The sequence below is a fragment of the Callospermophilus lateralis genome, chromosome 12, assembly GCF_048772815.1.
Source record: "Callospermophilus lateralis isolate mCalLat2 chromosome 12, mCalLat2.hap1, whole genome shotgun sequence".
Taxonomy (NCBI): Eukaryota; Metazoa; Chordata; class Mammalia; order Rodentia; family Sciuridae; genus Callospermophilus; species Callospermophilus lateralis.
This window is the reverse complement of record NC_135316.1, coordinates 76,806,164-76,829,898: the sequence shown is the minus strand read 5'-3', so window position 1 is coordinate 76,829,898 and position 23,735 is coordinate 76,806,164. Positions and strand designations below refer to the sequence as shown.

At 35.3% G+C, this 23,735-nt stretch overlaps 1 protein-coding gene across 1 annotated transcript in view; it reads right to left on the bottom strand.

The window, feature by feature from the left end:
* Positions 1–23,735, bottom strand: part of LOC143411458 (phosphatidylinositol 3,4,5-trisphosphate 3-phosphatase TPTE2-like) — a 67,333-nt gene that overhangs the window by 4,557 nt on the left and 39,041 nt on the right. Inside the window, exons 13-17 of the mRNA XM_076872233.1 lie at positions 16,370–16,431; positions 14,720–14,800; positions 10,520–10,625; positions 6,302–6,378; positions 599–691 (exon numbers count right to left, since the gene is read on the bottom strand). Of these exons, the coding sequence (XP_076728348.1) occupies positions 599–691; positions 6,302–6,378; positions 10,520–10,625; positions 14,720–14,800; positions 16,370–16,431 (419 nt within the window). The remainder of the gene's footprint in view (positions 1–598; positions 692–6,301; positions 6,379–10,519; positions 10,626–14,719; positions 14,801–16,369; positions 16,432–23,735) is intronic.

Sequence of the window (23,735 nt, the reverse complement as noted above, 5' to 3'; positions counted from 1 at the left end):
ATATTTGATGATTTGATAGTAAAATGAAACTAGCAAGGTATAGAAATTTGTTATGCACAGAATAATACTCAGATATAATAATAATAATAATCAGATATAATATTATATACTCATGATATTCAGAGTAATGGCAATGGAAAGCATTATCATTTTTCATAAATATTAGATTAATGCATACTGCTTATATCATGAATCAATTCAGAGGAAGGTAGAGTCTCCCTCACTTTAAAATATTTTGTACATTATTGACAGCAATGCATTTCAAAAAAATAAAACAAAAATATGATCATGTTTAGCAGTAAAACATACCTTTAGGACTTTTTTACCATCTTGATTTTTGTACTTTTTTCATTTTAAAATTAATATATGTAAATTGTATAGAATTTAGAAAAAAGAATGAGCAAGAAAACCTTTAAGTTACATGTTCTTCTTTTACAAATTTTGGTTGTAGATTTGATTTGTTGTTTTTCTCCCCTACCCTGGCCATTGATCAATATCAGTTCCCCTGTTGGGAATTGTAGCAGAGGAAATCCCAAATGAAAAATCACTCAAAAGACCAGAAAATAACAACGGCAGAGATTGTTTCTTGATTACTCACTGTGGAAAAAAACTGCACTTTCACATCATCATACAGAACTGGACTGTTGATTATAATAAATATTACTCTGTCTGATTCAATGTCATGAAATATCTGTGAATAAACACATGAAATTCAGAACCAAGAACCCAGTTGATGATGAGATAAGTATAACAATGAAGTTTGTTTTCACTTACCCAGACTTCCTAAACTTATCAAGTACTCTTGGTCTCATAGCCCAGTCATTTCATGTATAAGTAAATGCTAATCATCATTTCTGTGAAGCTGCGATACTACTGAGCTATCCCTACCTGTTTGAGAGTTAGAATGAGGCACTGTTGAGAGCAAAGTATTTGATTTTCTACTAGAGTTTAACCAAGTATAAACATACTGTTTAAAGTATATCGTCTGATTTTCATATATTGAGACCTCTTCTAAGAATGCACTATGAAGCCAAATTTTAAAGCTGGCATTGTTATTCAAAAAATAGTGCATAGCAGATGTTTTATCAAAGATCTTGTCCATTGCTGGCTGATGGATGGAGTGACCAAAGATAGGTCAAGTTTCTGGGAAGCTTTGAAACTATATTAAGTATTTCTTCATTAGTGATTTTTTCATCATATAATAATGGCATCCACATTAAGAACTGTCTATATTAGTCCCTTTGAAAAATACAGAAGGCACAGATTCTGTCCCTTCAAGTAGTTGTATATATAAGGAACAATACTAGAATGATAAATAATTCAGTGTCAAGCTGTATATGAAGATTGCATGTACTGTTCAGCATTGTGGAGACAGGGGTATGAACAGGAGATATTGAATGAGAGAGCTTCACCAAGGAGGTAGAACTTGAGTTGGGCATGAAAAGATGGGGATAAAAGAATAGTCTGAACATGGGGGGAAAGACCAGCAAAAATATGAAGTAGAAATTAGAGTCATGTTCCAAGAGCCAGAGGGGATGACCCATGCTACTCAAATGGAGTCTATAGGTCAAGTTATTGATACAAATAACCTTAGGTATGTTAGGGATATCATATCTTGAGCACTCATGAGCCAGGGAAATAAGAGTATAGTTGTAGAAAACTAGTGCATCATTTCCTGTGTGACAAAAGGTGACCTGATGGGCTGGGGATGTGGCTCAAGTGGTAGCGCACTTGCCTGGCATGCGTGCGGCCCGGGTTCTATCCTCAGCACCACATACAAACAAAGATGTGTCAGCCGAAAACTAAAAAATAAATATTAAAAAAATTCTCTCTCTCTCTCTCTCTCTCTCTCTCTCTGTCTCTGTCTCTTTAAAAAAAAGGTGACCTGATAATTATCATTTATGCCATTTATTTAGTAATTCTAATTTTCACAACACTTAGGTGTGATCTTTATTTCACAGATAGAAATGTTTAGTCAAATATGTTACCTGGCATGACCATAGACATACTGTGTGTGTTTTCTTCTCTACCTACAGCTTTTTGAAATGAGAGCAGTATTTCTGGATACATATTATAGAACTCCACACACTGTATTGCATAAGGAGAAAGGGCAAGAAGGCTACTGTAGAAACCTTGGAAGTGGCAGTGGGAACATAAAGGAAGAGAAAGTAATGAGAATTTTCAAAGATAGAATCTGCAGGAATTGGTGATTAATTGGATTTGGGGGGCCAAGGCAAATAAAGAATCAAAGACAATATCAAATTTTATGACCTGAGAGGAAATATATTGTGGCATTTGCAGAAACAGTGAAAAAGCTCATTTGATAAATCATGATTGATTAATTTGTATAAATTGTTGGGATAGAGATTGCCCTTGTTGTCTTTCTTTTATCTACTACACAGAAGGTGCTCAAATATCTGCTCAAGGAATAAATGATATTTTAAAGAAGAGGAATGGATGAGTAAAACCAAGAAAAGAGTATTTGCAAATGAAGTAGAGACCAAAAGAACAAAGGATTGATGAAAGAGTTGATTTTTGAAAGATAAACAAAATTGACAAACCCTTAACTAAAGTAATCAAAAGAAAGAGTAAGAATGCTGAAGTAAGTAAAATTAGAGGGGAAAAGGTGATGTTAAAACAGATACTATTGAAATCCAGAGGGTCATTAAGCAATATTTTAAAAAGCTAAATGCCAACAAATTGGAAAATCTAGATGAATGGACAAATTTCTGGACACATATGGCCTATCAAAATTGAATCAAAGGATATAAGTAGATCAATAATAAGCAGTGAGTTTGAAGTAGGAATAAAAAGTCTCCAAACAACAAAAAGCTCAGGACTGGACAGATCTACTGCTGAATTTCACCAGACTTTTAAAGAAGAACTAATACCAATGTTCCTCAAACTATTCCATAAAATAGGAAGGTAAGGATCCCTTTCAAACCCATTCTATGAACCAGTAAGTATTACCCTGCTACAAAACATGAGAAGGGCACAATACAACAACAAAAAGGAAACTATAAACCAGTATCCCTGATAATGCGAAATCCTCAATAAAATACTTGCAGACTGAATTTAACAGCACATTAATAAGGTCATATACCATGATCAAACTGATTTCATTTTTGGGTTGCAAGATTGGTTCAAATATGCAAATCAATAAATATTAAACAGCACATAAATAGAGTCAGGGATAAAAAAATCACATGACCATCTTAACAGATGCAGAGAAAACCTTCAATAAAATTCAACAGCCCTTCATTAAGAAAGCCCTGAATAAGATAGCAATAGGAGGACCATACCTCAAAATATGACAAACCGATAGACAACATTATACTATATAGAGAAGAACTGAAAACACTTCCTCTAACATGAGGAACAAAGAAAAGGGTATATACTATCACTGCTCTTATTCAGTGTAGTACTTGAAATTTTATCAAGAGCAATTAGGAAAGAGAAAGAAATAAAAGGGATACAATCAGGAAAGGAAGAAGTTACATCACTACTCTTTACATATGATATGATTCTATACTTGGAATACTCCACTAAAAGTTTCTTAGAACTAATAAACAAATCCAGCAAAGTAATAGGAGACAAAATCAACATTAAAAAATCAGTAGCTTTTCTATACACCAATAATGAACTTGTTGAGAAAAAAAATCAAGAAAACAATCCCATGTATAATAGCCTCAAAGGAAAAAAAAAAAAAGAAAACCCTAGAAATAAACCTAACCAAATGGGAAAAGCCCCCTACAATGAAAATTATAAAACATTGAAGAAAGAAATTGAAGAAGACATTAGAAGATGAAAAGACATTCTATGTTCATGCATTGGAAGAATTATTATTGCTAAAATGGCCACACTGCCAAAATCATCTACAAATTCAATGCAGACCCCATCAAAATTCCAATGACAGAAAAAAAAGACATTCTTCACAGAACTGGAAAAAAAAACAACACTAAAATTCATTTGGAAGTTCAAAAGACTGTGAATGGACAAAACAATCTTGAGCAAAAAGAAAAATGCTGGAAGCATCACAATATCTGATCTCAAAATATAGAGTCATTGTATGGCATGGTATTGATATAAAAAAGACATATAGACCGATGTAATAGAATAAGGAACCCAGAAATAAAGCCATGCCTCTACAGCCATCTGATTCTCAACAAAGATGTTAAAAACATAAGTTGAAGAAAAGACAGACTCTTCAACAAATGGTGCTTGGAATTTTCCACTTATCAGATAACCAAAAAACTTCCTTGATTCTATTAATTCCTATGTTTTTTTGTTGTTATTTCTTTACTTTAACAAGAACAGAAGATTGAAACTAGACCCCTATCTTATCCTGTATAAAAATCAACTAAAAATAGACCAAAGACCTTAACATAAGACCTGAAACTTTGAAACTACTAAAGGAAAAGCATAGGGGAAACACTCTGAGAGATTGATATAGACAATGATTTCCTGAATAGGATTATAATATCTCAGGAAACAAAGGGAAGAATTGACAAATGAGATTGCATCAACATAAGAAACTTCTGCATGGCCAGGAAACAATCATCAGAGTGAAGAAACAACCTATATAGTGGGAGAAAGTATTTAGTAGCTATTCACCTGACAGAAGATTAGTATCAGAATACATAAAGAACTCAAAAAAACTTAAAAGGTCAAGTAATTCAACTTTAAAAATGGGCAAATGAGGTTGATACTTCTCAAAAGAAGTACAAATGGCCAATAAATATATGAAAAGTACTCATAATCTTTAGCTATCACTGAAATGCAAATCCAAACTATATTAAAATTCCATCTCACTTCAGTCAGAGTGGTTATTATGAAAAATACAAAAAATTAATGCTGGTGAGGATAGGAAGAAAAAGGAACACACAGATTGTAGGTAGAGCTGAACACACATACAGCTACTATGGAAATCAATATGAAGGTTCCTCAAAAAACTAAAAAAGAGACCTGGCTATCCCACTCCTGAGTATATATCAGAAGGAAATAAAGTCAGCATACAAAAGAGATATCTGCATACCCATGTTTACTGCATCACTATACACAATAGCCAAGCTATGGAATCATCTACGTGCCTATCAACAGATGAATGGATAAAGGAAATGTGGTATATATACAAAATGGAGTATTATTCAGTAATAAAGAAGAATGAAATCATGTTATAATCAGGAAAATGAATGGAACTAGAGGATATCATTTAAGTGAAATAAGCCAGACATAGAAAGACAAGTATCAAGTATCACACGTTTTCTTTCATATGTGAAAATTAGAAAAGAAAAAAAAAGGTGACCTGAAAATAGAAGAGTGACTATTAGGAAAGGAAACCAGAGGGAGAAGGGGAAGAGGGGAAGGGAAGAGAGAGTTGAAGAGAGGGTGGACATGATAAAAATACCATATATGCATATGTGGAAATGTCACAATGAAACTCACCAATTTTTACAATTAATATGCATTAATAATTATTATAAAAAAGAATAGAGTATTTGCAAAGAACAGAAAGCTAAGGATTAGGCCTAGGTGAATGCCCCCAGTGAGGGGAGGACAAAAAAAAATTCTTTTTAAAGTAGGGTTGGAAAGGATAATAATGTTGGTAAAAGAACTTGAAACAAGAACCCAGGAGGGGATTCTAAAAGTTTATGTTCTTAGATCCACAAAGGAAACTTTCTTATTGTTTCAGAAAATGTCTATAATCTTAAACATTTCTTTTACATTTTAGCTAAACCTTGCCTCTCAGCCTCCATTGCTTTGTGTAAAGAAGTTTCTGTGTAATCCATATACTTTTGTATACTCTCAGGATGCCACCCCATAGAACGTGTGAGTTAGAATTACTGGGGACATTGCTAATTTCTGGGCCCCATTCCAGATTTCCTGAATCATACTTTGGAGGTACAATCTAAAAAAATGTGCCTCTTTACAAGCTCCTAGTCATACTAAATTTTGAGAGTCAGTTCTATACAATAAAAGATAAAATTACCAAGAAGATAACATGCCAAAAGCTGACCAGATAGATGAATTCAAATCTTGACAGATTTCTGGGAGTATGCTTAGCATTTATGGAAAAGTAAAAGCAAAACAACTCTCTGAACTGGCTAAAATTCTGGAAAATGCTCTGAAAAAGTACACTTATTTCTAATTTGCATCCAAACCAAGCACCAGGTTAGGTGGTAACCAGAAAGCATCAGGGCATCTCTCTGTGGTAAGTGATGATTTGGGCAGGTCAAAAGGCTGATTTTACATTGAGCTTTAAAATAAACACCAGAATTTTTGGATCATTGCTTTCTCTTACCCTACAGTTACTGGAACTAGAAGAAAAGACAGTCTTCCGATGCATTACTATATGTATTTTTAGATCAGTTCCATTGCCTTTTCCAACACCTGAATAAAAGTAAAAAGATATGCTGGTTAGAGCAAACAGTAATGTCGTGCCAATTAACTTTATGGATTAAAAAGAGAAAAAGTTTTCCAAGTTACCATAATAGTGATATTGGATCATTTGGTCTTGCATGAATTTTGTTTTGAAACAAGTATTCAAGCTCAATTCTGTCTCCTAGAGCAGAATTTATTAAGATTGGAGAAAAAGAGGAAAAAAATATGTGTAGTTCAGCTTCTAAGAATTAGAATCCCATTGCTTACCTTTCTGTAAAAAAAGAATTAGGAAAGGTGATTTGCAACCCTTTTTGCTAATGCATTGCTTTCTTCAGACTTCTAATCATAATGTTTTTAAATAATAAATGTCTACATTCCTGTTGCTCTATTTTAAGTCCGTTTCCTACAGCAACCTCTACGAAAATATGGGAGATTTATATGCAAACATTCCTGTGAAGTTTAGTACATATTTACAGATAAATGATCTTTTTAAAAAAATATTTATTTTTTAGGTGTAGATAGACACAACACAATACCCTTTATTTTTATGTGGTGCTGAGGATCGAACCCAGGCCCCGCTCATTCTAGGGGAGCGCTCTACTGCTGAGCCACAATCTCAGCCCCTACAGATAAATAATCTTATTTCCCTCTTTTTTGGTTCAAATGACCCACTTCCTTCAGCATTTCCTTAAAGACTTGGTTTCTGAAGCCTCCAAATGATTTTTTCCCCTTCCTTTCATCCTGCATATTTCACTTTGACAAATAATCTAATAGTCATATATTAATCATTCTCAATTACTCAATTCATATTCTGTTTTCGTTTAAGTGTGTCATTAACACCATGTTATCAATGTGTCCTTAGAAATCATGTTTTTTTCAGTCAGTTCCCTCTGTCCCATTCTTATTGCAGACTTTCTACTGATGTCTATAAGAAATCAGTAAAACGTATAACTAAACTAAGTCAAATGCTTATCACATGAGAAGTAAAGAACATTGATTTGAGCCCTTAAATTCCCATTCATTAAAAACTCATGCAAATGTATCTGCATAACTTAAAAATAAAAATTAAAAAATAGCATGAAGTGATAGGTCTCCATCTCACCTACTCTTCACCTATGTAGTTCCTCAGTCCCAAATATATAATCACTCCAATTTCTTATTCTTTTGCATGTATAATCAAATATGAATATATATTCCTCAGAATTTTATATATGTGTAAATATACAAATATGAATGTATTATCCCCCCCTTTGCCATAATACTGCCATGTACCTTGAATTTTTTTAAACACTTGTCAAAATTTGGATTTAAGTCATAAAATTAATGAGAAACCAATAAAATGTTACATACAGTTGGCCCAAAATACTACACATTAATCAATATGATGTACTGAATATACAAATAGATGTATTCCACTTGATACAACTAATTTGCATTTGCATGGAAAAATTATTTTTGTATTATTATCAATTTTACACAGCTTAAAAGAGCTATAAAATAGCTTAAAGACAATGAAAAGTAGAGATAAATCTAGAAGGGTGCTCTGGACAAAAGATTACTCATTTCAGAGTTTTTCACACATCTTTTCCTTACACAAAGATTATTTTTATTCCAAAATAGACTAATCTCATTAGGTTTAAACTGAGTATTTACACGAGTCCAGGAAGAATTTTCCTCTGCCATATAGGCCTCCATAGGTCTGTTCTACAAATAAAACCCACACAATACTGACCAGTTAAGGTCATAATCTTGAGCTTCTATCTGGAAGTCTCCATGAGGAATCTCAAGTTTGACTTTAAAGTTCTCCATTTCATCTTGGCCCATTGAACCCACTAGACTTCACCTTCAGTGCTTATAGATTTGGATTAGTTCCTCTGTTCTCAAGATCTGTACCTTATAGCTTTAAATAAACAGTGTCTCCATGGGGTTAAATAAAATTCAAAACATTATTAAGAGAGAAGTCCCAGTCTTATAATATCAGACTAAGGCAGTAAATAAAATTTGAGAATTTATTAAAAATATTTTTAAGCTTAAATTTTTGAGAAATGATTCTCATTGTTTACATTGGAGAAATCATTAAAATTTCATAGACTAAATGTCTCTTGCCTGTGTGGAACAGTTTAGTACTCCTAGGGTTTGTAGAGATACTGTTATTCCCATTGATAACAAAGAGGATATTAAGGCAGAGTATACAATCAGGTATTACACAGGCTGTCATGACCCTTTGTAGTTAGAGCTAAATTTTCTCAGGAAGAAGTGGCTCCCACAGCACAATGTGTTGCCTCTCATGCTGCAGAAAAAAATTAGTCTTCATCTTTTTGGTGGGTCCCACTGAGTGTGGAAAGGAAGGGGAGTGAGGCACTGCTGTCCCAATCTTTACTACCTGTTGGACAAGCCTGGAATCTCTCCCTGTGTGATGTCTGATTCCAGTTGGGGTTTTGAGTTAGGTCTGTCTTAGGCTCCACTACAGCTCTGTCCCTCACAGGGGCCATGAAGCAGTCATGGTGGACTTGGCAGTCCAAAAGTCTTTTCCCAAACAGTTGCTCATTCATGTACCCAGGCAGTCTCCTGTTAGGACAGGCTGGGTTTCAAGAGAGCTTGCAGTGTGCTTATTTGGAACATAAATCAAAAATTTCCATAGGAACATTGAGTTTGCTTTCAAAAGCCAGAAACCTATGTATTTGTTTGTGGTAATCCATCCAAATTCCTGGGGGAAGTAAAACTGTAAATAATTTGAAAAAAAAAAAGCATTTTATATTTTAATGAACAATATCTCTGCAGTTTTTATTTATATGTCAAAGACTTTTTTCATTTCTGATAAATTGGACAAAATGTCAAATAGAGTATTATGAGATCTTGTTTTGTGATTCCTCAGAAGGCCAGACTACAGCCTAGGCTGTATAGGTGGATGCTAGGACCCTGCCAGCACTTGGTACCTTCCTATGCTCTTCTGTCTGGCTGGTTTAAGAGTTTTGCTTGAAAGTTTCAGAAGCATTGCCCCCTTGCCGCTTCCCTGGCAGTGGAGTGGTGAGGTTCCATCCCCTGTTTTTCCACCTCCCCTGAAAGTGAACTGTGCAGGGGAAGCACAGGAGGGGGTGAAGAAAGAGATATGGGGTTGGAGCCCATTCCTCTCCCTGCTTCCTGTCCTTTTTTATATCCCAGAGATGGATAATCTGAACAATTTTCCCAACTTCCCTGGGTAATGGTGGTTTTCAGCCATAGCTTCTCTCTCCTTGCATTCCAGAAGCAGTCAAGTAGTTGGTTCTTGGGAAGTTGGTAAGAATTGTTCTTCCTGGTAATACTTGGTAGCAGGCTAGGGGGTTAGAAGACACTCTCCCCACTTTCTCCCAATCCTTTTCATTTTCATCTAGCTTCATGTAGAAGGGATCCAAGTGCTTCCCCGTAGGAAGCTTTTCTAAACACTCACCCCATCTCTGTGTACTCTAACACTGTGGTCTGCTCTTTATATTCTTATTTCTTTCCTCTGTCAACCATGCAGCGACTCCTTAAAGGCAGGGAACACTAGCACAGGACCTGGCCCCAAACAGGTACTCAATAATTATGTGACAATAAATAAATAAATATTTACTGATCAGGTATTTAAGACATCTTTATGGAGATGCTGGGGGTGAGGGTTATAGGAAGAGGAGAGAGGAGAAAGGGAGAGACTCTGGTGATGAGAAAAAAGGGTCTCTGAAAGGAGTAGGCGATAAAATGATATGGGGACACCTCTGCCAAGATGAAACTGAAACAGAGGTGGGTATGGGAAAGAAGTAGTCTTGAGTGCTCACAGGACCTTCTTCCCTCCACCAAAGGATCTGCCTTGAAAAGTCTACTCTGGGCTGAAGCCAAGGGAGCAATAAGAACAGGAGAGAAGGGAAGGGAAGTGAAGGGAAGAGATAGAGCCCCCTCTCTCCAAACTGGTGATAGGAAAGGGAAGAAGAGGGACATCTAAGAGTTGTCAATGTGACTACTCACTGCCTGTCAAAATGGATAATTCCAGGGGGAGGAGTTCATGTGTGAAGAAATGTAAAAATACAGAGAAGGGTTAGAATAATCTGTGTATATAACTATGTTCCCAAGTAGTGGGAACACTGGCCCTCCTACCCAACCTGTAAATTATAAATAAAGCACTTACCATGAATTGAATAAATGATGAATTTTTTTATAATGAAATTTTGTCTTAGAGGTAGATCCCACTTGTAGTCACTTTTCACTTTTTCAAAATACCTCACATATCTACTCTGCAAAGCAACAGAAGCCTCAATTACATGAGAATTAAAGATCTACAGTCAGAATTCCTAATTAATCAAAACCTCTCTCTTTTGAAAAGGGCTTATTAAGGGTAGTAGGAAATTAAGGAAACACAGTATGCCATCACATAACTAGATATTTTTATGCTAGGGTCTTACAACTAAATATCTATGATGGAATTCAGTGCTGTGAAGAAGTGATATGAAAGGAGCCAGTTCTTGTTCTCAGGCTTCTTATGATTGAAAGGGTAACTAATCAATGAACCATCTAGAATATTATCAATATGGGGGTAGAAGCTTAGTTTATGACTGAGTTAGTGGAAGGTTTGTGGTTTGGTGGAGAGTAATTTCCCAGTTATAGGAGAACAATATACAAAAAGTCCTCAGAGGAAAACATCCCTATATCAGCAGTAAATTAGATATCATTCATCTCTGTCCCTGCTAGGTAGTTTCTTCACTTTCCATTTTTCAAATTCTGTTTTTGCAAGGAAACCTTGGAATTCTCTCAGTCTCATTCTTCCCCTATGGCAAGTTGCTCAAGGATCTTTCTTCAAGGATTTGAAGAGTTCTGGGATGAATCAACTGGGATGTGCTAATAAAATTAAGTGCCATACTTCCTATATGGTTTGGATCTGGAATGTTTCCCAAGAGCTCATGTGTTGAAGACTTGGTCCTCAGTGCAGCAATGTTCAGATATGGAGCTTTTGGAAAGTGATTGGATGATGAGGGCTTTGACTTCATCAGTGGATTAATCCACTGATAGCTGAACAGATTATTGGGAGGCATGGAAACTGTAGGCAGGTGAGGCAGGGTTGGAGGAGGTATGTCCCTGGGGGAGAGCCCTTCAGGACTATATCTTGTCCCTGGCTCTTCTTCCTCTCTCTGCTTCCCAGCTTCCATGAACTGAACAGTTTTCCTCTGCCATGCCCATTTGCCATGATGTTCTGCCTCACCTCAGGCTCAGAGAAGTGGAGGCAGTCAACCATGAACTAATATCTCTGAAACTGTGAGACAAAACAATTTCCTCCTCCAAGTTGTTTGTATCAGGTATTTTGGTCACAGAAATGAAAAGTTGGCTAGCAGAATGTGGTGGTGTTTCAGAATTACTACCCAACAGAGGTGTCTTTGCCTGGGCCTTGACAACAAACTTCCCAAACATTCACCTGAGTCCTTACATTGCTATCAGAGTGAATCAGAGTGTATGCCAGTTTGGAAGTAATATTAGGGAAACCGCATGAGTGCAGAAGGGGAAAGTGAGATGTATAGGGACTGAGTTGTTGAAGGAGACACATCTAAGATTCCCTAAGTTCCTGCTACCAGATTCTCCATCTTCCACTAAAGGCTTTAACCCACCAGGTCCTTCAGGCTATTGCTGCTCTCACACTGCTGCAGAAATTAATACAACCAACACATAGTAAGAACTCAGTACAAAGAAGATATCAGGAAAGTGGTGAGACACTTTGGGATGTGTAGGGTAGGAAGACTGGCAAGACACAGTCTTACTTTTAAAGGGGATACAAAAATCACCACTTTTATTTTTCAGTGTGGGGATTGAACCCAGGGTCTTGCACATGCCAGACAAGTGCTCTACCACTAAGCTAAACCCCAGCATAGGGCTGGGGATACAGCTCAGGAAAACAAAAACCCACAAAAGACTATAACTGAAAAAGCAAATGCTGGGAAGGAAAGGGACTACAGGAAAAGGGACCCATGTGAGGCAATGAATGAGGGTGTAAAATATTGATAGGCTAGGAAACAACAGACTGTCCTAATGTGTCTGAGTATGGAACATAGATGCACACAAACCAAATTGTGGAAGCAATCAAATTGTGGAAGCCAAGAGTAGCAACTTAAAACTTCACTGCCATTGGCAGCAGGGAGCCATTACAAATTTTAGAGCTAGACTTTGGTAAGTCCATGCATTACTTTTAGCCTAGGGTCTGTGGTTATCTTTTCCTTTTTTTTTCCAATTTTTTTAGTTATATATAGACACAATATGTTTATTTTTTAATTTATTTTTATGTGGTGCTGAGGATCAAACCCAGTGCCTCACATATGCTAGGCAAGCTTTCTGCCACTGAGCCACAACCCAGCCCTATCTTTCCCTTTTATTTATTTATTTTTGGTAGTGGTGGGGTGGTTGTTGGTTATGGAAGAAAAGTGTAGTGGTAAAGCTGAGTTATTTTGTCTCAATCTAAAAATCAGTAGTAACAGTATTCTACTAACAAGGTCAAGGGCACCTATTCAGCTCCCATCACTACTGGAAGAAAAAGTCTCATTCACAACCATATCCACAACTACTTAAGAATTCCCAACCAGTTTTCTCTTGGTTTGAGGGCAATATAGAGAAGGCAACATGGACAATAATGGGCTGCAGAATCCAAGAGATCTAGACTCTTAGTTCAAGATGTTGATTTCGCTAAACTTCAATTTCCCAGGTTGTAAAATGGGAATCATATTAGTGCCTACTCAGAGTTATTCAGAATACCAAATGAGATAATGAATATTAAGTCCTTAGCATGATTCAACAAAATCTAGAATTTTGTAAGCTCTATAGTATAAATAGAGGTCTTGGTTTCTGGTATAAACAAATTATAAGGAATAAAAAATAGGCAAGAAATCTTTAAACTAAAAACATAGCAATCAAGTGAATATGTGGATCTTTTTTGGATCCTGACTGAAGTAAACTAAAGTGAAAAAGAATTTAAGACAACTATGGAAATTTAGACACGAACTAGAAGTTTGATATTGTTATGGTATTATTAAGATATAATATTTTTAGATATTATAAATGGTATTAAGATGTTCTTCTGTTAGATGTCATACTGAAATGCTTGTGGAATAAAATGATCTGATGATAAATTTCTTTCAAAATGATCCATATTTAAAAAATGAAGGAATGGAGAGTGGTTCTCAGGGTTTTGAGAAGAATGGGGAGGGGGCAAATGAAACATGGTATGATGATTACAAAAGAATTTATTAGTGGGGTAGGGAGGGGGAGCATGAGAGGAATAGATGAATTCTAGATAGAGAAGCCGGTGGGAGGGAAAGGGAGGGAGCAGGGTATTAGCAAGGATGGTGGAATGTGATGGACATCATTATCCAAAATATATATATGAAGACACAAATTGGGTATCAACCTACTTTATATACAAACAGAGATATGAAAAATTGTGGTATATATGTGCAATAAGAATTGTAATGCAAAAAAAAGTACATGTGTAAAGACATGAATTGGTGTGAATATATATTTTATATACAAAGATATGAAAAACTGTGCTGTATATGTGTAATAAGTATTATAATGCATTCTGTTGTTGTGTATTTAAAAAATAAAATCAACTTAAAAAAAGAATTTATTGTATTATTCTCTGGACTTTTGTATATGTTTGGAAATTTCCATAATAAAATGTTTTTAAGAGGAAAAAATAGCATAATAGCATACATTTCATATGGGTGTTACAAGTATTAAATGAAATGTATGTAAAAGTGCAATAATGTTTGCTATGTTATAGAATTTTTGAAAAATGTTTATTTCTCTTTTATATTCTGTTTTGTAATACAACCTTCTCTTCCCTCTCCCTCCCTCCCTCCCCATCTCTCTCTTGTGTGGCATGCCTGTGCTGTGGGTAGGCATGCACACACACACAGAGGATTCATCTAGAAATAGTCCTTGTGATGTTATATGAGCAATGAATTGTCAATTGCCCTAGAGGAGTTTGTGAAAGACTTGGTTCCTCTTTACAGGGAAATCAAAGGCTGGTGACTTTAACTAATCTTCAGGGGTCTGGAACGCTAGGTATTGACCTTCCAGCTTCCAAAGGATAATCAGATCCTGAGTTCTGTAAACAACCATGAATATGAAATGGAAAGGAGAATGCTCCAGGGAGAACACAGGGCTTGCCAGTATAGACAGCACCAGAGGGGTCATTGTAGCTTCTGGAAGAGAGCAAGGCCTATGACAAGTCACCCAAGTGTTGTTGCCTGATCACTGGAGAAGAGTCTAAAATGAAACCAAATAACAGATGCCAATTGTAACCCACCCCACAAAGAAGTCTCCTTCTTAAAAAAAAAAAAAAACTTACCTGTGAAGGAGTTTCTACTCCTTGATATTTAGAGCTTTTGCTTTTATCTGTTCGTCTTTGTCCAAAAAAATAAAGGCTTTCCTACAGAAAAGGGGACAGACAATATAACCATGGTTCATGTGCACTCTTCCGTTTTCTATGTTAGGCATTCTTAAAGCTTCTAAGGGCATGCTATTTCCTTAAGTTAGCAGTCTTTGGACAGAGTCTACCTCAAATAACAAAATTAATGAAGCCATATCAAGGATTTCTCTATTTCAAAGACTCATTTACACATGGAGTTTAGAGCTGTAAATCATCTGGTACAATACTTCTTCCTACCTGCCATTTTACAAATGAGAAGACTGAGGTCAAATGAAAACCAAGTGACCTGTTAAGTGAAAACCAAGTGACCTGTAGAGATACTGCAGCCAGTTAGAGGTAGTACAGACCTAAGGCACAGATCCCCAGCTGTCAGGCTAAGGCTCTGTATCAACTGCTTTTAAATGTTTAATTTTTGAAGCTACAACCCATATTAATGATATTAGCACACGTGTGTGTGCATGCACACACACACACACACACAATGTTTATTTTTTGATATTTTCTATTCTGCTTATTCCTTTTTATCAAAAATGCTGGACATAATCCAATAAGTAGACTTTATAACAACTCACTGTTATGATCCATAATTTGAAAAGCTGTGTCTTTGTATATTCATTTTTGTTGGGTCAGGCATTGGCCCAACCAATCCAGCCTGAGAACAGACATGGTGCTGCCCTAATCCCCAAGGGGCCATGAAGAGCAAGGATTGAACACCCATTTTCAAAACCTGTGTGTCTCAAGTTAAAAAACAGAAAGAGTGGGATTAGAAAGCTGAGCAAGTTTGTAGAACCCAGAGCTTCTTTTTTGTAGCCTAGGCCAAGAGATGAGCAAAGTTGTTGGGGATGTGTCCTATAAGTGTAACTTGTCAGCAAGATCCTGTCAGTAAAACAACTGAAAACTATGCTTTAAGAAGTGGAAACAGCCCACCTTATCCCCTCAAAAATTTCCAGAGGTCACAGATCTCCATAAATTGATTATGCAGAGAGAATAATATACAGAAGAAACTATGTTTTGAGTTGGAAACAATACTTTTTATCAATTTAGAAATTCTAAGGATGGTCAAGGTTCTTTGGAGACTTATCTAATTAATCTGATAGTAACTTGTAAGAAGGAAGAAGCCATGTTACTGGTGGTGAGGAGAGGGAAGCATCTTGATTCCTGGAGTTTTTTGCATTTGCATAACTTTGCTCTCCTTCTCTTACTTTAATCCTGCCCCTACCAAGTCCTGCCTTTTAAAATAATGTTGATATTATATACATCATGGATTTTTTCACTAATTAAAAATATTGCAGTAATATGTCTTAATTATTGATATTTTTGGTATTCCATTAAATATTGTGCCTCACTGATATCACTCCAGTCTAGAGGTACTCAGGAACGGTTACTAACTGCATAATAAACTTAATAAACATAATACTACAATAAACCAGGAGGTATCAAAACAAGGCTTCCTAAAAACGACCTCTCCAATTTCACTTGATTCAAAGAATCATCTTAACATTCTACAAGTGATGTTTCAGAATCAGCAAGTTCAACCAGACAGTGTACAGTAAGTAATGTCTTTCCTACCTCTGCAGTTAAAAACATTCCACAGGCAAGAAGGCAGGCACAAACCATAGTTCCAGTTCTTCCTAGAAAATATAAGATGTTAGTTCAAGAAGTCATTTGTTCATTGTAGTACACAGTATAAAAATATACTCAGAAATACTCAAAAAGTTCATTTCATTTGTGTTTTCATTCACCCTGAAAGTGCTTGTCCAAAAATATTTCAACTCAGAAATAGTCAAAGATGTTTCACTACTCTGTGACTGCATTAGGAATTCTGTGTCCTGTGGGCATGAAATACATGTTCTTGTGTGTATTTTTGTTCCATCACTAATGCTGGGTGATGGAATCGACTCTGCTAGAAGATTCCAAAACTAGTGCTACTTACTTATTAAGAACTAATTATAACTGGGTACAGCAGCACATGTCTGTAATCCTAGGAGTTCAGTAGGCCGAGGCAGGAGGATCTCGAGTTCAGAGCCAGCCTCAGCAAAAGTGAGGTATTAAGCAACTCAGTGAGACCCTTTTCTAAATAAAATACAAAATAGGGCTGGGAATGTGGCTCCGTGGTGTAGTGTCCCTGAGTTCAATCCCCAGGACCCCGTCAAAAAAACTAATTATATAGTGTTTTTGTAACTAACATAAATAAAACACCAATGAAAGATAAAACAGAATCTGAACCTGTAATACCATCTAAGCATTTACAAGACCTATTAGTCCTTCCATTTTAGAGTTTTAAATTGTTATTAGAAAAAATTTTCAAATATAACAAATGTAGAGAGAATAGTATAATGCATTCTTATATATGTTTCCCAGATTCTCCAATTATCAGTATTTTTTTGTTCAATTTCTCTCTTTTCTTCCCTCCCTTCTTCCCTCTCTTTCTTTTTTATGTGAGGGTAAATGGCAGTACTGAGGATCAAACCCAGGGTCTCATGCATGCTCAGCAGGCAATTTACCACTAAGCTATATCACCAGTCTTCTCTTTTTTCTGTGCTGTAACATTTTAAAGCAAACCTTTGACTCTGCTTCTATACTTCATCTCAAAGTATCTTATTTTATTCCAATTTGTATTTTTTTTCTGTCATACAAAATTTGAGTTTCGGAAAAAAAATGTTTCTTCTTTTATACAATAATTTGTAGCATTTGATTTGCATAGTACACATTGAACTTATTTTATGTAATTCAAATCTACTTTTTTCCTGAGAGGCACAAAACTTTCTACTCTATCCTATCCTTTCATATATACATACAGAGCATAATCTTTCATATCTCTAGTTGTGCACAAAACAGAGTCACCCCATTCGTGTCTTCATAATATAAAAGAGCAGTTTATACTACATCTTACTATAATCAATAAAAGCTGCCTGCAAAAAGAAGCTACTGAGCTGGGTACGAAAGTAGACACCTGCAATCCCAGCAGCTCCGTAGGCTGAGGCAGGAGGATCATGAGTTCAAAGTGATCAGCCTCAGCAAAAGAGAGGCGCTAAGCAACTCAGTGAGAACCTGTCTCTGAATAAAATACAAAATAGGGCTGGGAATGTGGCTCAGTGGTTGAGTGTCCCCGAGTTCAATCCCAGTACCCCCACACCCCCAAAAAAGAGGCTACTGCTCATTAACAGCCATTCTCTCAGCTGCATTGATTGTTAATATTTCAATTTTGAAGACATCTCTGGGTCTCTGTAACTCTGGTTTTTTTCCCACTTGAAAGAAACTTTGGGAAATTTCCTTAACCAATTATGGATATACCATGAACAGATTCACATCCTTGTGGATAAGTACAACTGCAGACATAGTAGATGTTCTTTTATCAGTCAAGCAAATAGGGAACTATAAAAATACTATATACATACCTTAAATATTTTATTGTAACTTCAAACTTCAAACAAAGGCTTTAACTTTTTAAGTATGATTTTTCCTACACAGAAACTTTTCTCAAGAAATAAGTCCTACTGTATAAAGGCTACTGTATCATCTATAATCTCTCATTTCAGATTCTTTAGAGAAACCTAGGTGCAGAATTCTTCTAGATTTTTCTACTAGAATTGTTCTCCCATCTAGAAAGAACAAATAAAAAATGCCAAAAAATTGTTCTCACAATGTTTTATAGTGATCTTTCTTGCATTTAATTTAGCTATAATTTTAGTTGTAGCCATTCAACTTCATTGAATATTCCTAAAACATTCAACTTAGTTTTCATAAAATTAAAATTTTTGTTCACTTTGACATTTTATAGATTTACACATTATTTGATTATTCAATATAATTATTATTTTTTTTCCTAATTTTTTAAATATATTTTTAGATGTTGATGGACCTTTATTTTATTCATTTACTTATATGTGGTACCGAGAATTAAATCCAGTGCCTCACATGGTTGTGGCTCAGTGGTAGAGCACTTGCCTAGCATGTGTGAGGCACTGGGTTCAATTCTCAGCACCACATATAAATAAATGAATAAAATAAAAGTCCATATAATTATAACAAGTAGGTTAGATTGATGTTAATATGATAGCTTCTCCACAACCCCAGCCCCAGGTCTCCATTTCTTGAAAAGGGCTATTGTGCCACATAAAACTTATATTAAATAAATTTGTATGTTTTTCAAATAACCCAATCAATAAATGGGCTAAGGAACTGAACAGACACTTTACAGAAGAAGAAATACAATTGATCAATAAACATATGAAAAAATGTTTATCATCTCTAGCAATTAGAGTAATACAAATCAAAACTACTCTAAACTTTCATCTCACTCCAGTCAGAATGGCAATTATCAATAATACAAGCAATAAGAAGTACTGGCAAAAATGTGGGGAAAAAGGTATACTCGTGCACTGTTGATGGGACTGCAAATTGGTGCAACCACTATGGAAAGCAGTATGGAGATTCCTCAGAAAATCTGGAATGGAACCAACATTTGACCTAGCTATCTCACTCCTTGGTTTATACTCAAAGTACTTAAAATTAGCATACTACAGTGACTTAGCCATATTAATGTTTATAGCAGCTCAATTCACAATGGCTAAAATATGGAACCAACCTAGATGTTCTTCAACAGATGAATGGATAAAGAAAATGTGGTACATATACACAATGAAATATTACTCAGCCTTCTTTAAGAGTTAGGTAGAATGAAATTATGGCATTTGCAGGTAAATGGATGGTGTTAGAGAATATCATGCTAAGTGAAATAAGTCAATTCCCAAACACCAAAAGCTGATATTTTCTCTAATAAGTGGATGCTGATCTAGACAAGGGAAGGGGGATAGGGAAGAATGAAGGAATTTTGGTTTGTCTAGAGGGGAGTGAGGAGAGGGTTGGGATTGTGGGGATGGGAAGGACGATAAAAAGAGAGAGACATTATTACCCTATATACATGTATGATTACATCACTGGAGTAATTCTAAACCATGTACAGCTAGAGGAATGAGAAGTTGTATTCCATTTGTGTACTATATGTCAAAATGTAAAATAAATAAATAAAATAATTTAAAAAAATTTTGTATGTTTTTCTCCTGTCAACCTGTCATATGTCAATTTGATTCTTAGGGCCTGATGAAAAGTCCCAAAGGGGCAAAGGTAAAATTTTGCCTCCTTTATACCACCTTTTATGACTTTTTATAAAAATCCTTAAACTTCTTTTCCAAGCTGTGTCTGTCACCCTTCCCCATGAAGTAGAACTTACACTCCAAATTCCTGACTCTATAAAGCAGAAAACTAAAGTTATTGAGAGCCACAGCCGAAGGGGCCCCAGAAAACTTCCAGCTGCCAGCAAACTTCCAGCTGCCAGCTGATGATTGGCTCACAGCTGCCCCAGAAAACTTCTAGCTGCCAACTGATTGGCTCCTCTGTGGTGATGCTCATTGGGTTATTTCCTGGCCCTTTCAGACCATGGAGCTGCTCATTGGGGGGACTTTTTTTGGCTCCGCCCACGCAACCCAGCCAATCGACCTCAAGAGCAGGAGGAGTGGGGGAGGTTGAGAGGCTTGTGGGAAGCCGGTGGTGGCAGTTGGGCTCTGAAGGTTTTCCTGAAGAGCTGTGTGGTTTGGTGTGTGTGTTCTAAAAATAAAGTTCGTTTCTTTTGACAAGTGACTCCTGAATTGTGCCCAGCCAGACTGCGGCAAAAGTGATTATCCACATACCAACAATGGGTAGGGGTGTGTGTGTATGTGTGAGTGTGTGTGTGTCCCTTAGTTATTTACAGCACTTAAAATCTAATTGAAGTAATTTCTTATTTAAGATCTTCAGACTAAAACAGTCCTTTGAGAATTTGACTGCCTCAGTGATACAACAAATGAAGGTATACCTTGCAGCATTCAGTAAAACACATTGAAATGCTAGAGAAGTTTAAATATTCACCTGTATTATTTAAATAAAAAGTTGTTCATTGCTTACCTATAAAGTTAAGGAAAGATAAGTTTAGTATTATAAACTGATGGTATAATATTGAAGGATACTATAACAGCCAATATTATTGAGTCATTGTCATTTCTTGCCAGGTACTCTACATATTTCATTTTAATCTTTACAACATAACTATGAAGTTTGTACTGTCATAATATGTGCATTTTACACATCATAAAACTAAGGCATAGAGAGTTTAAATAATTTACTCAATACCACATAATCATTAAATGACACAGTTTGAAAGCTGGGGCTGTGGCTCAGTGGTAGCGCACTTGCCTGGCATGTGTGAGGCACTGGGTTTGATTCTCAACACCACATATAAACAAATAAATAAATAAATATCTATAAACAAGTTAAAAAAACATTTAAAAAAAATGACAGTTTGAATTCAAACCCAGATATTTTATTTCAAAATCTATGTTTTTAACCATTATGTTATAATAGCTGAAATTCTTCAACTGTCTTTTATTTTTCAGTCCTTCAAACAAACAAAAAAACAACTGACAAGGATAGACTTTTATATATTTATATATATCAACATCTTTTGCAAGTTTGTTCAGTCAGGGATATATATATATATATATATATATATATATATATATATATATATTAGATGTAGTTGGACACAATACCTTTATTTTATTTATCTATTTTTATGTGGTGCTGAGGATCAAACCCAGCACCTCACATGTACTAGGCAAGAGTGATCTACTGCTAAGCCACAACTCCAGCCTCAAGGATAAACTTTGATTAAAAAAAAATCTATAAAAGAAGATTAAGAAAGTTCTCAGTGAATTCTAGTATTTGGACCCAGTTGGAATTATATTCCAGAAAATTTTAAATCCCTGACTGAACAAATGTGCAAAAGATGTTGATCAACATCATTAGATATTCCCCTGGTAGAGAACATGAGGGGTGCTTTTAACCTAGCACTGATCTATCTGACTTACTACTTTGAAAATCAAGAGATGGTAGATTCTCCAAACTGTAAGACAGTAATTTCTATGTTAATTCAGGGAGAAATTTTAACACAGATATACTTAAAAGGATTGGTTGTGTTCACCTTGATGAAGAGGCCATGATCATTCAAGCCCAATATGAATTTTCAAAGTTACAGTAGATTTATTTCATTTATTTTTGGTAACCTTCATGGTATTCTCTATTACTCTGTTCTCTGTATACCAAACTCTCATGATAATCTTTTTATAACATCTCTGCTCAAATATAATTTTATTGGTGACACTCTCTTTGACCATCTATATATCAATAAGCAACCTCTCCCTGACTTCATATTCTCCTTTTTCTTTTTCTTTTTCAGTTGCACTCATCACTATCCAATAATACACACACTTTTTTTATTTCCTAGTTAAACAATACACTATGGTTTCCCCCAGGGGACAGCAAATGTATTTGCTTTGTACACTGTCACATCTCCTGCAATTGGACAGTATCTGTATAGTGTATGAATGACTGAACATATTTGCCCTTTAAATTTATCATGATATCTAGTCCTTGGACCACTCCTTTTTCTTTTTTTACTTTCATTTCCTTGTCTATCTAGATGCAATTCAATATTGTGGTTAAACATTGCCAATAACATTACAACTTTGAGACTTCAGGGTCCTTTTGCTGTACTCACTCTGTAAAAACCTAGTACTGATTTTAGAAAAGGAGACTCAGAGACACAAATAAAGGGGTGGGGCAAAATCACTGATATAATATATATTTAATAGCACCATAAGAGTAACTTTTTTTTTAAAGAGAGAGTGTGAGAGAGAGAATTTTTTTAATATTTATTTTTTAGTTATCAGCAGGCACAACATCTTTGTTTGTATGTGGTGCTGAGAATCGAACCCGGGCTGCACACATGCCAGGCGAGCGCGCTACCGTTTGAGCCACATCCTCAGCCCATAAGAGTAACTTTATGCCCATCATTATTAAACTTTAAATGAAAAAAAATACTATTTAAAACATTGATTCAACAAGAGAAAGCTTAAACACTGCAATAAAATTGCATTAAAAATTACATTTAGTCAAGTCTTTCTCATCACCTCCCTCCAAAGGACAAGGTAAAATTCTTTTAAAGTCTATAAGAAAGCAATGATTCCTATATTTTATGAATTCTTGTAAATAATGATAAAAATTCCTAACTCAATACATTATTATAACTGATTTCCAAACTTCACAATTACAGAAGATTACTTTAGTCCAGTCTCACTTATGAATGTAGATATTTTTAAAAAACTCAACTGAAATATTTTCGCAGTTAATTCAGTAATGTAGAAAATACAAAGTGCCTTTTATCTCAAGGATGTAAGTATCATCTTATATCAGAAATCCATATTTATTTAATATATTCACAGATTAAAGGAGACATACCTTACACTTATCTTGGTAAGTTCAGGAAAACATGTTCACTAAAACTTATCATACATTCACGACTTTAAAAATTAATAAAAACTATGAAATTTCCTTAACTTGCCAAAAAGAATCTACCAAAATACCCACTAAATACATCATGTTAATGATGTAATGTCTTAGTATTCTCTTTGAGGGCAAAAACTAAAAAAAAAAAAAAATTCCTAACATTCACTGCCTCCATCTAATAATGTGCTTCAGGACATAGCTAGTACAGTAAGAAAAGAAAACGAAATGAAACATACAAGGATTAAAACAGAAGTAACAAACTTTCATATTTGTAGACTGGAAAAATCCAACCAAATTTACAGGCAAACCTCTAAATGTAAATAAAGAATTTAGGAAAAATGCTAGATATGAAGTCAACATTAAAAAATCAATAGCTAAATCAAGGATGTAGGCTGAAATCTTCAGAATAGTTACTAAAAGAAAAACTGGGATGGGGGTGTATCTCATTGGTAGAGTGCATGCCTAGCATGCATAGGCCCTGGGTTCAATCCCTGGCACTGAATAAAAAAACAAGTTAAACACCATTTATATTTTGACAGATATAAATTGGCAA